The following is a 12,996-nucleotide window of genomic DNA, read 5'->3' as shown; positions in this document are numbered from 1 at the left end:
AGCCCCAGAAACTCCCAGCTTCTGTTAATTTGTATTTTCTAAAGATTTTATTTATTTTTATTTTTTAATGACTTTATTTTTAGAGAGGGGGAGGGAGGGAGAAAGGGAGGGAAATAGCAATGTGCAAGGAATACATCAATGGGTTGCCTCTTGCTTGCCCCTACTGAGGATCTGGCCTATGACCCAAGTATGTGCTCTGACTGGGATCCAACTGGCGACCTCTAGGCTCAATCCACTGAGCCACACTAGCCAGGGCAAAACTCCCAGCTTTTTTTTTTTAATCCTCACTTGAGGACATATTTATTGATTTTATTTTTTTAAGATTTTCTTTATTTATTTTTAGAGAAAGTGAAGTGAGGGAGAAAGAGAGGGAGAGAAACATCAGTGTGTGAGAGAATTATCAATCAGTTGGCTCCCTCTTGCATGCCCCCAACCAGGACCTGGCTTGAAACCCAGGCATGTGCCCTGACTGGGAATTGAACCAATGACCTTCGTTTTGTGGGTTAACGCCCAACCCACTGAGCCACACCAGTTAGAGCTGTTTATTGATTTTAGAGAGCGAGAGAAAGAGACAGAGAGAAACACTGATTTGAGACAGAAACATCAATTGGCTGGTTGCCTCTTGTATGTGCCCCGATTAGGGATCCGACCAGGGATCAAATGCACCACTCAGGTACGTGCCTTGACTGGGAATCAAACTAGTGACCTATAGGTGTGCGGGATGACGCTCCAACCACCTGAACAACCCAGGCAGGGCATAACTCCCAGATTTGTGTAGTTTCAGTTACCCTTTTGGAAAGGACAAACCTGAGGTTCAATCCCTGGTGTTAAGTAAAACAGTGGAGAGAGTGACCCCCTAAGAGATGCCAGAGTGAACCTCCCAGGGCCCAAGGTTCTGGGCCGGGCCACCTCTGTCTGCAGCTGGTACATGAACCAGTGATTTCTCTCAGAGGTGCGGTGTTTTGAGCTGAGCTGTCATTTACAACCCCAAGCCTTTCCAAAGGTTTTATGGGTGTTCACCTGGCCACTGCCACATTGTCTTCTCCAATATCCTCTCTCATCCACCAAAACCCATAGGGGTGGATTTGGGTACTGAAGAAGAGGCAGGAGATAAGGCCTCTCTGATCATTGCCTTTTTGAAGGTGACATCTTTTGACATTCCTTTTTGTACTTCTTCAGAAGTTTGGTCTCCGTGGTTCCCAGCAGCTTCAATTATTCTGGATTTTCCCCATAATATTTTAGGTTTACTATTGTACTTTAACATTCTAAAGTTACATAGATTTTTCTACAGTAGCAAAACACTAGGTTCCCACCTGGAGGGTCTTAAATCACAGTAGTTAAAGAAAACACAAAAAGGAGCAGACAAAGGAAGATAGTTATTCGTTGAAAGCTATTAGTCATTCAACTGACACGGTTACTATTCCTGCCAGTTTACTCTGTGCGAGAGCTCTGTGCTAAACTTTCTCCTATGCAACCTTCAAAGCAGCCCTATGTTGTCCTCCCCATTCAACAGACGGGTTAAGAAATCTGAAAACAGCCACTCTGCTACTAAGTAGAGAGTCAAACCACAGCTGCCTGATTACTGAGCTTTGTTCTTAATCAAACCCTGTCCTGTCTGCCCTGGCTGGTGTGGCTCAGTGGACTGAGTGCTGGACTGTGAAGCAAAGGGTCACAGGTTCGATCCTCAGTTGGGACACCTGTCTGGGTTGCAGGCCAGGTCCCTGGTAGGGGGAGCATGAGACACAACTACACGTTGTCGTTTCTCCCCGTCTTTCTCCTTCCCTTCCCTTCTCTCTGAAAATAAATAAAATCTTTGTTACTAAAACTTTGTTGTCTTTAAACTTGGTTGTGCGAGGAGGCACAGTGTTTCCACCTACGCCTCCATCTTGGCCGGAAGTCCACAAATAAATATAATCTTAAAAAAAAAACCCCAAACCCTGTCCTGTGTGCCATTCCCCATCATCCCAATTTTGTTTTAACATCAATTAGGGCTCTGATTGACGGGGTAGAATTTTATAAGTGGAAATGGCCAAGAATGGCATCTCCAACAGAACAGCAGCATGGCAAAGGCAGAGGTCGGAGAATCCAGCCACTGCATCAACACTGCTCCCCTTGGCACAGGTCCCAGCATCTGTGCAGGGAAGGGAGGAGAAACCCACCAAGGAAGGTGCAGTATGTGGAAGAGTGATCAGTCATTGACTTGAGTGTGAGGGTGGCACCTCTGATCAAATCTTGGAAAGTGGAGTGGGATCTGTAGCTTGCAAAAATATCAGTGTTAGGTACTCATTTTCTGACAAAAGTGGAACCTACTGTTTTTCTATCACCATCACCACAATCAGCATCGTATGTTGTGCAAAGCCAGGTCTGCAAACCCCAGAGTTTGGAGTTCAGGATCCCAGGAACCCTGAGGGCAGTGAAGCTCCGAGGGGTCTTATGTGCCCCGACCAGGGGGTGACTAACCACATCCGGGGGTGTGTGCGTGGGGGGAAACTGGCTCACAAAGTTCGAGACCTTGCTTCAGCTCCAGACACCTTCACCTGTCTTCAGCAGGTCTGGCCCTGGAGAGAGGAGTGGATGGGAGGGTGGACCTGAAAGCAGGGACAAATTAGGAAATCGAAGGACAGTCTTAACTCTCGATAAGGATTAATGTCAGAGCCTAGCACAGTCTTGGAAAAACAAGTGGCTTCCACTGGCTTTTGCGAAATTAGAGCTTGCTAAGCCTGTAGTGGGCAATGTTCCAAACAAGAGCTTTGTTGTACAGATGGGGAAACTGAGGTATTGGCACTTAGGTAAGTTAGCTCTTAATTTAGGGTTACTGGACAGAGGCAGGACCTGGAGACCGAGGGATCACCGGGTGAGGCGGTGGCGGAGGGCGAGGGGCTGAGGGGGTGGGGAGGTGGTTTTGCAGCAGAAGCCCGCGGGTGGTCGGGCGCGATGGGATCCACCCCGATTAATTTTCACAAGTTGTTCCTGTTCCGGGTAGGCGCCCCCAAAGGGGATGCTGAGTCACGTTGAACAGACGAGGACTAGGGCACCCACTCTCGCGAGGGGAGGTGCACACGTCTCTACACTGCGGGAGGGCGGGAGCCGGGCAGGTGAGGGGCGGGGGTGCGCACGCGTCGGCGTGTGGGCTCGCACGTCCTGAGCGCACTTGTGCGCATGTCCCGGAGCTCAGTAGCGAGCTGGGCTGCGGAATCGCACTCTGGTAAACGCCTCTGTCCGCACGTTTGGGATGGATGTAAGTGCGCATGTGCGCTTACTCTGCGTGGGGATGGACAAGCGCATGCGAGGTGTGGTACGCGCGGGGGCGTCGGCGGCCTCGAGGGATGCGGAGTTCGTCTTGTGTAACCGCGATGCTTTGGGATGTTGGGATGTCGGCCCAGGGTTTCTGTGTGAATCCGTTGTTAGCTTTTAAAAACTTCCCCGCAGCACATTGGCGTGGGCTTCCACAAGAATAAATAAATATATACACTTAAGAAAGGGCTACAGAGTTCCATCCACAATTCCTAATGTCATTCTGGCCTTGCGGTTGTTGTACACACTCTGGTCATCATGTATTTTAGTCCCAAATGAGACAATTTCATCTTAAGTCTAGCTCTACTTTTTTTGCTCCATGTTACAATTTTGCCTGTGGCGCCAGCAACACCTTTTTATCTGACTTGTGTGGAGTCCCTTCCTGCTGTTTTGCACTCTGGACATGGGGCCATGAATGACTTGCTCCTTCCTCTCAAGAAGCCTTGGTTCTAGTGAGGGACAAATAAATGCAAAGCCATGGTTCCAGGGGAGTGCTAATTGCTGTAATGAAAAACAACTGGGTAGAGGCTGGGTCCCTGGCCCAAGGGAACTGATGGAGGCCTTGAGCCGGGAGTAGTCCAGGGAGCAACAGGCAGGGGGGCACCCCACCACCAAGCAAGGTGATGTGGAGGTAGTAGGGGTGTAAGGAAAACCTGAGGCCAAAGAAGGAAAGCAGGAACCGGGTGAGGGCAAGGTTGATGGCAATGGACATGTTAAGCACGGTAGAATTTAAATGCATGTAAAGTTACACTTCTAGGACTTCCTGATTAATTGAATGAGGAGACTAAAGAAAATCAAAACTGTCTTCTAGAATTTCTGCCCAAGAAACTGGGTGTATGGACGCTGGGAAAGATGGAGTTGTCTCCCTGAAAAGACTAAGTTTTAGGGCAGAGACTGTCCTTTGCAGCCCTGGCTCCTAGGTGACTTTAATGAACTTTGAAATGAACCTGACAGGCCTGAAACAATCCTTCCTTTTCAGCCCATATCCCCAACTCATTTCCAGTAAAAGCCACATCCAGTCCCTCCACAGATGCACACAAGCCTGGGCCCGGCCATTCTACTTGTGGAAGCATAAGGCTAGCTATGTGTTACTTCCAGGATCTTGCGTCTGGAGTTTCCTTACTCCTGGGCACATGGTTGGAAGTCTGCTAGGCATGCTGTCCACATGCAGGGCTTTTAGGCAGTTAAGGAGCTGGCCATCAGAACAGTGTATTTCCTCATTTTCTCCAGATCAGGAAGCGGATTACAGCAGGAGGCACAGTACAGAGGGCCATCCCCTCCAGGGCCATGGTTGACATTTGGCATTTTAGCTACGCTTCTACAGCTGGACACCACTTCTCTCCGCTTCTCCGGGATCCCCCATCACAGCCTCACAAGGATTTCACTGGCCCTGTGTCTCCCTCTATTTCTTAGCTGGGCTGAGGCCTCCAAGGACCCTCTAGGGACTCAGATGTAACATCTGTTCTGCATCCATCCCCATCCATCCAGCACATGCCAGGGCTACAAGACTCCTATTCCCACCGCTGTGGTGAATTGGCACTGGGTAGTTGTGTTAAATAGGAATGTGCTTGGATGAATGTGTTTTTCCAGCCAGCTTTTAATATGAACTTTCCTTAACACACTCATGCAACATGGCTGTTACTAAGCAACCTTGTCCTCAGGTGCGGGTCCACATGCTCAGCTTCTGGCAATCTCAGCAGAAAGAAGTGTGAGTGGTATTTCGATTATACATTACTGCTCACACACAGTTTTCCTAAGTTCATGGAAAAAAGTTTACATCAAGTGCTGTCTTGTTGTAAATGAAAATGGGTTGAAATTCCTCTAACTACAGCCTCTTCTTGTGGTCCCAATGTACAGTCTGTTCTTCTGGTTAGCAGGATGGTCATCCAGTGAGACTGGTCCTCCTTGTCCCTTTGAGGTGGGGTCTCTGCCAGATACGGGGTGGTTGGAGGAATGGTGGGAGACCTCATCCCTCGGTCTGTGCCTTGGAAGGGCTGCCTGGGCAGCTGATAGCACACGCTCGGTGGAGTGTGAGTGTTGACAGACCACAACCCATGGGGAGAGCTTGCATCCTTCTAGGTGAAGACACTGGCTTTGCCTGCACAGGGGCCTCAGTGTTGGCCTTAGGGAAGCCAGTAGGAGAGGTGTGGAAGGTGTCTTGCTTTCTGCTCACCCACCCCAGTTCATCCTATACCCTCAGGGGTCTTTCCCCTTTCAAGGTCTCAGAGTCAAATGACAGGCTGATAAAAACCAACTCGGGGACAGCTTTTCAAATGAGTCAGGGCAGGGCTTTTGACGTATCTGTTGAGGTTCATTTTAAACAGACATACAAAATATATTATTAAATGTATATTTTTAATAAAGCCAATAGTTAATTTACTTATAGGAGCTTTAAAAGTAAGATACAAAATGTAGAGTTCCAGTTTGGAAGCGTTAACTATTCACACAATGTCCTGCTGACGCCTGAGCAAGGCAGCCATGCCCGGCCACGCAAAGGACACACACACTCACACACACGCGCGCTTAGGAGAGACTCCTCTGCCAAACGCAGCACCTGGAATTACCAGTGTTCAGAGCAAGGCGGTGCTGAGAACACAGCACCTACCAGGAAGCCACACAAACAGCTTCACACAGTCTCACAGCCCATGGAGATGTAAATTACAAATGTCTTAAGAAAAACAGACTAAAATGGGACAATCAGCAATGCTGATGTCAGCTGCGCTGGGGCATCAAGGACTGACCTCTGACCAGGGTGAGGCCTTGGGGAGGCACTATTAAAACAAGGGTACTTCAGTATAACAGAACTCGAAATACGGGGTACTCTGGACACATTACCGAAGGAAATAGGAAACTATCTTACAAGTCGAACGGCTACAAACAATTTCAACAGAGATTAGTGCACACACTGTGACAGCTAACACAGACAAGAGCCACGCAGGGTTGGTGCAAAGCACGTGCCTAAAAAAGTCTATGTACAAAATAGTTCTCTGTAAACATGGTGAGGTGAATGTTCAGAACCCACGGTGAAAGGATCGTAAGTACAGGCAGCAATGGCATCTCCACACAGCACAAGACAACACCCGAGGCCTGGAAAGAGCCTGGCAACACAGTACTAGAAAGTCAGATGGCTGGGCTCACACACCCTAAGGGCCCTCTATACTTAGTGTGTATACATACATATATATATTTTTTCTTTTTTGGTATTTTTAAATATAAATTTACTTATATCTGTAGAAAAATGAGAACATAAATGTGTTATTACAATCTTTGCTGGAAAAGGTTATATGGAGTTAGAAAGAATAAACCATTTATTAGTAGTTAACATATATTAAAATGGTTTAATGATTTAAGAAAATATAAAAAAAATATTAATACTGTCAAACTTTCATACCAGAAAATATTATGGATTTTTCTCAATTAGACTTTTTCAAAGATGAAATATGAAAAATTTAAATAAGTTTTATATAAAGAACTTCTGTAACCTCAATTAATATACAGTGGGGTAGCTATTCTATATAGATATATTTATTATTATTTCTCAATTTAAGCACCATTCAATTCTTCTGGATCCATTCTGGCTGGAAAATATCCCTAAATCCACAGGATATTATCTATATAATGGCACGTGTTAACTAAAAATGAGGTGGGTTTTTTTTTAAGAAAATACTTTAAATTAATTCCTAGCTACATCTTAATTGGTTTGTCTTGAGCCAGCTCACAAAAGTTACTGCAGTATCACACGAGGTGTCTCTGTGCAGCCCCTGCCCACCCCCCACATGTGAAGCGGAGCCGAAGCCTCTGGCCATCAGTGTCTGTGGCAGGACCTGAGAGCGACAGGTGCACCTCTATCTCGCACAGACAGCAGCCAGCGGACTCCTCTCTGTGCACCTCCAGGAATGCACCTCCAACAGTTTTATGATGTTGCTTTTGTAAATCTGATACAGACTGCAACCCCTGGGGCTGCTGGGGTGGTGAAGGACTGCCCACACGCACAGAAAACCCAGGTGATTGCTTCTGATCACAAATATTCTATGTTGCCCATTTTGTATACACTTAAATAAAAATAGTGTTGAACAAACCTCCAGCCACTATATTTGTTATTTTAAAAACTTCAATGCATTTTAGGGAGATGTTTTAACTAAAAACCTACATGAAAAATAGCTACAAAATACAGTGACTAGTGTGGTCATCACTCAGTACATTAGGAGGGGGAAGGTCTCAGAAGAATGGTCGGTTCTGCAGTTGGTCATCAGGCCTGGTGCCTCTGTGGCAAAATGGGACTACAAACATGACGGCCATGTTCTCAGAGTGTGGCCTATGACCCAACTGCATCAGAATCACCCGAAGTGCTTATTAAGCTCAAAGATCCCAGCATTTCCCTGAGGAGGGTCAGAGACCTGTCTTCAGCTGGCCCTCCAGGGGTCTGATGCTTTCAAAGTTTGAGAAGCAAGGCCTTAGAGACTTGGAGCTGCCAACCACCCCCATCCCCAAGGATCCCTGCCTGGGACAGGGGTGCACTGGTCCTCTGGGGGAAGGTGCCAGCCAGTCAGCCCTGGGATGGGGACACTGGCCCCAACAGCTTTGGGCAGGTAGGCAGGCCTGGCTGGTCAGTACTGGGGCAAGTAGGCCGGCCTGCGCTCAGCCTTCCCAGGGAAGGCTTTGAAGCCCTTGGGTGCTGCCTTGTGTGCTGGTGGGGGTGGGGGCTGCGGTGGGGTCTGCACATAGGTGAAGGAGGTGGCGCTGCAATCACTGGTCGCAGCCCACACCGGCGACTGCAGCATCTGCATGGTGTCGTTCCACTGGCTGCCAGGGCTGGCGACTGCATAGAGCGGTGCACTTGGGCTGGGCAGTGTGCTGGGCAGTGCAGAAGGGTGCTGCCAGGGTGCTTTGGGTGGCCACGTTTTGGTTTTGTTATCCTGAGAGACAGAAGAAGGTTCTTAGTGGCATTCTGGCAGTTTATCATCCTTCCCACCTCCCCAGTCTCTGGCCTGACTCTCACCTAGGAGACAGGGTGAGAGCCCCTCCCCCTCCCACAGCCCTGGAGCTTGCAGTGACAGAAATGTTCTGTCCACAATGTTCAGTATAGTAGCCACTCCCCAGTTATGCTAGTGCAGTTGAGGAACTCAATTTTTATATTTAATTTAACTTCAAACAGCTGCATGTGGCTAGTGGCTATCCTGTTGGACGGTACAGTCCCAGAGCTTCCTCTACATGTGCTTCTGAGTCAGCTGAGCTGGCTAATCATTGAGACAGAATCATGGGGAAAATAGTTGTTATTTCTTTGAGGTCCTCTTGAAACTTCAGCTTTGGAATCCTGCTCATGGTCTCTATCCCACAGAGCCAACCCTCTGGGCCAGAGCAGTGCCCACAATACCTGATTCACATCCTCCACTGTGGTAAGAAGAGGCGGGGAGGACAGCGTGCTGGTCTCCTGCTCTCCACTGCTGTGTTTCCTGAAAGAACCAAGAGCGCAGTGTAGTGGCTGGTTGGCTTCCTGCCCAGCTTACCTCCAGGGGGCGCCCTATCCACTTGGCTCTGACATCTGGGAAACTGGTTCTACATGAGGGGTGGGGGCTTGGGTACACTGTGTGCAGGGGCATAAGGCAAGTCACCACCAAGTGCTGCACTCCTGCAAGCCATCGCACGGCTGGGGTGGGGTGGGGTAGGAGTGCCAGGCATGAGGACAGGCACTGGCTGTTTTAGCTGCCCCGAGTCCATCAGCTCTGGCCTTTTGTTAATTTATTCAACAGATATTATTTACCACGTAAAGTGTATATGTGACTAAAACTAAAAAGCTGTTAAGTTTCACAAATGACAGGAAAACATTTGTTATAATGTTGAATGAAAAGGGCAGGATGTGGTAGGCTTGGAGCCAGGTCAGTCAGTCTGTCAACTCGCCTGCGTGCGGACAGCAGTCTCTGCAGAGGTGGTGCTGCAGGTGACTTCCTGGTGTCTGACTGGCCTTTACGACCTCCCACGTCTCAAACAGAAGTCTTAAACCCCACCCCTGGCTCCACCCTGCTCCTCCTGCAGTCCTCCCAGTCTTGGTTCTTGGAACCCTCTTTCACACAGATAGATGCTCGGGCCCAAAACTTGCCTATCATCCCTGCTTCTTCTCTCCCCCAGTGTCTCATCAGTTGCTCCCTCACTGTGTTCAGCTTTCTGCTCCCTGACTCATTCTGAACAGAAGATCTACCTATCCCTCGCAACCTCTGCCCTCCCACCCTGCTTTATTTTTCTTCACAGCATCTAATCCAATCTGACTTTTAAAAAAAATCTGCCTTCCTGCAATAGAATATAAATTCCACAAGGAAGAGCACTTTGTTTTGTTTGCTGCTACATCACCAATGTCTCCCTGGTATAGGATAGTTGCCAATGAATGAATGAATGGATGGATGAATGAATGATTTTAACTGAGCCTCAGTTTCTTCACCTGTGAATTGGGAGTAAAACAATACTTATATAATAAGGTGGTTGCTATGGCTGAATTGTGTCACCCCTCGTCAATTCATCTGTTGACCCCCAATTCATATGTTGAATTCCTAACTCACAGTAAGTACCTCATACTGTGGGTGTATTCTCAGATAAGGCATTTAAGCAAGTTAAAATGAGTCATTAGGGTGGGTTCCAATCCGATACCACTGGTGTCCTTGTAAAAAAAGAGATTAGGACACAAACACACAGAGGGCGGATGATGCGAGGACACAGGGAACATACGGCCATCTGCAAACCAAGGAGAGAGGCCTTGAAGGAAACCGACCCCGCTGACATGTTGATCTTAGATTTCCAGTTTCCAGAACTGTGAGAAAATAAGTATTTGTTGTTTAAATACAAAAATTTAGTGCTAGTCTATGGTATCTTGTTACGGTAGTCCTAGCATATACATAAATAAATATAAATATAAATATAAATATAAATATAAATATAAATATAAATATAAATATAAATATAAATATAGTGGGTGTGAGAACTGAGTGAGCAACTGTACACAAATGCTTACCCAGGGCCCAGCACTCAGGAAGCGCTCCGGCTTGACTAGCAATCGCTGCTGTCACAACGGTTACTCCTCCGTGCATCCAGACTCAGGTGCCCTTGCCTCTCATTTACCCACTCCCCACGACTTACAGTCATCAAAGGCCATGTAACCTGGCCTCCCTTTCTCCTCCACAGCATGACTTGCTGCCCAGGCAGCCCTGCCTGCTACTGCCTGCCCACATCCTTTAGACTGCCACCTTTGGTCCTCAGCTTCCTCACACCCACGAAGTCTTTCTACTTCTTTGTAACAAAATTCTCCTCTTATTTCAGGGCCCATTTTAATTTGTGACTACTTCTGAAAACTTCTTAGATCTGAATAAACTATATTACTATTTTACTCAACTTTGAAATACCACTCAAAGGTCATTTTATCCAGATCCACTTTGACAAAGCAACTGAAGGTCAGTCTGGGCCAAGTCTTTGTTTGGGGCTACAGAGCCTGTTGGTGAGTCCTGGTTAGAACTGGGTTGTCATGGTCCTGCTCTCCCCGCCCCCACAAAGAGCTGCCAAGGCACAGACCAGTATCAACAGACCCTCTCAGAACCCTCCCTTATCTGACATACTGGCATTTTTTGTCTACCACTAGCACGATCCTATTCTGCCAGCAAAAATTCACCCTAATGTTAAGTCACCTGGACTACAAGTCTACGTGATGGCCCCACAGAGGCCTCAGCAAGACACTGCCAGAAAAAGCCCTCTGCCTTTCCCACACAAGGCCGCCTGGGGACAATGGGGCTCCTGAGCTTCCCAGAGGAATAAGCTGTGGATCACATGCATGTGCCCCTCTGCCCTGTGATTTGGGAATCTCTTCATACCTTCTCTGCTTGACAGCAGCAACGAGGTCAGGCCCTGAAAACATGGAGAACAAGCTGTCTCCATTGGCGGAAGATGTCTCATCACTCGAGCTGGCTGAGTCTCCCTGCGTACCCGACCAGCCACTGTGCAGACCATCCCTGAAAGCCAAAGAGATAAGGTGGTCCCAGGACTCCTCTAGCCAGCCTGGACACTGGCTGGATAGGCCAAGGCCACCCCCCACCCCCCACCCAAGCTCTAAAAGAACAGTCTTTACCCTGCACTCAGCTCACAACCAAACAGTGGTCTCTTGTCTCTTATACACAGGTCTGCATGTAAGTGGATCTGCACAGTTCAAACCTGTCTTGTTTAAGGCCAACGGTATTTTCAATCCATGCTTAGGAATCCCTACATATGGAAAGTCGACTTAAATTATACACAGATTTTCTAATGCACAGCAGGTTGATGTTCCTAACCCCTGTGTTGTTCAAGGGTCAACTGTAATACATCTATGTCACTGCCCTTTATTCCTCTCAGAAGACTGTGATTTACATATGAAATTCGTTTTAGAGCAAACAAAGTTGAAGTGGTCTTTAGCTGTCCAGATTTACCAACCAGGTGGCAATAAAAGATGTGCAAAATCAATCGCCAGTCGTCTTAAATGATGGAAATCCACAATTCTCCCCATGTACTGGAACTGAACCACTGACGGTTGCCTTTTGTAGGCTCTAAGGGTCACATTTCATAAATCCCACTGGATTCACAGCTGTGCTCATTTCAGCATAAAGACTATGTTAAACGTGCAACTACTTTACAAATACTATCAAATAAGATCCTTGTCTAGGGCAGAGGAGTGTGTCTTGAAAATCAGTTTTACACCAGTGGTGTGTTTACAGAGACACACAATGCCACCTGGCATCCTACAGTTAACCACAAAACTGGACCCCTGAAGATCTGAACATGTATCACTCTCACATGCAGGCTTGGAATTCAACTGCTTGGTAAGGGTGCACCAAGGCCACCTGTGGAACACCCAGATCTCAAACTCGGCTTTACCGCCACACCCAGCACTCACCCTTCTGTGAAGAACTCTGGAAAAGGCCAGGTCCGATGGGCATCATCCATGGGTGGCCAGTGTCCCCGGGGGTTGCCTGGGCGGCGACCATGTTGGACCTGCCGCTTCTGCTGCATGGCCTGGCTCACTCCAGCCACGTAGCGTGCAAACTCGGGGTCTGAACCCACTGTGTTAAGACAAAGAATTAACAGGGTTTGGAGCCAAATTTGCCTTTTTTCCTCTCCTACCTTCTGAGGATGTGCTGGCCACATACACAGTGAAAGATGGTGGGGAACTGCCAGGCCTGTGGCCCAGGGTTGGCTGCAGGACGTGCCTCGCAGTCCGCAGTGGTGAGGTGGGGCCTTCAGCACCCAGATCTGAAGTTCACACATGATGTACATATAGGGGCTGTCAGGAAGGCTTATGCCTAGGACAGAGGCAGGCTCGATGTGCACAGAAGACAGAAAAACAAACACAAATGCTGTGTTTTATCCATGACTAAATATTAAAGACAAATATTTCAAAAATTCTAAGGCCCCTGGCTGGCATAGCTCAGTGGATTGAGCGCGGGCCTGCGAACCAGACGATTGCGGTTCAATTCCCAGTCAGGGCACATGCCTGGGTTGCAAACCAGTTCCTTGCAGGCTAACTACCAGCAGGGGATGCACAAAAGGCAACCATACATTGATGTTTCTCTCCCTCTCTCCTTCCCCTCTAAAAATAAATAAATAAATAAATAAATAAATAAATAAATAAATATATTAAAAAAAAAATTCTAAGGCCTAACACTATTTATATAACAACTTAGAAAATCAGATGAT

The 12,996-nt window shown here is 47.6% G+C and overlaps 1 protein-coding gene across 3 annotated transcripts in view; it reads right to left on the bottom strand.

Annotated features, from left to right (window-relative positions):
* Positions 1-5,630: 5,630 nt before the first annotated feature.
* The window catches only part of GARRE1 (granule associated Rac and RHOG effector 1), an 87,065-nt gene continuing 79,699 nt past the window's right edge, over positions 5,631-12,996 (bottom strand). For 2 of the 3 annotated variants that reach the window (XM_037030824.1, XM_037030825.1), the window contains exons 11-14: positions 12,197-12,362; positions 11,145-11,282; positions 8,669-8,747; positions 5,631-8,210 (exon numbers count right to left, since the gene is read on the bottom strand). In XM_037030824.1, the coding sequence (XP_036886719.1) occupies positions 7,902-8,210; positions 8,669-8,747; positions 11,145-11,282; positions 12,197-12,362 (692 nt within the window). In that variant the 3' untranslated portion in view covers positions 5,631-7,901. The remainder of the gene's footprint in view (positions 8,211-8,668; positions 8,748-11,144; positions 11,283-12,196; positions 12,363-12,996) is intronic. The other variant, XM_037030826.1, reaches the window with a different exon arrangement.

The sequence above is a fragment of the Sturnira hondurensis genome, unplaced genomic scaffold (assembly GCF_014824575.4).
Source record: "Sturnira hondurensis isolate 20B ecotype Veracruz unplaced genomic scaffold, ASM1482457v3 Scaffold0020884, whole genome shotgun sequence".
In the NCBI taxonomy this organism is placed as follows: domain Eukaryota; kingdom Metazoa; phylum Chordata; class Mammalia; order Chiroptera; family Phyllostomidae; genus Sturnira; species Sturnira hondurensis.
The sequence above is the reverse complement of the archived record's forward strand: the minus strand, read 5'-3'. Positions and strand labels throughout refer to the sequence as shown.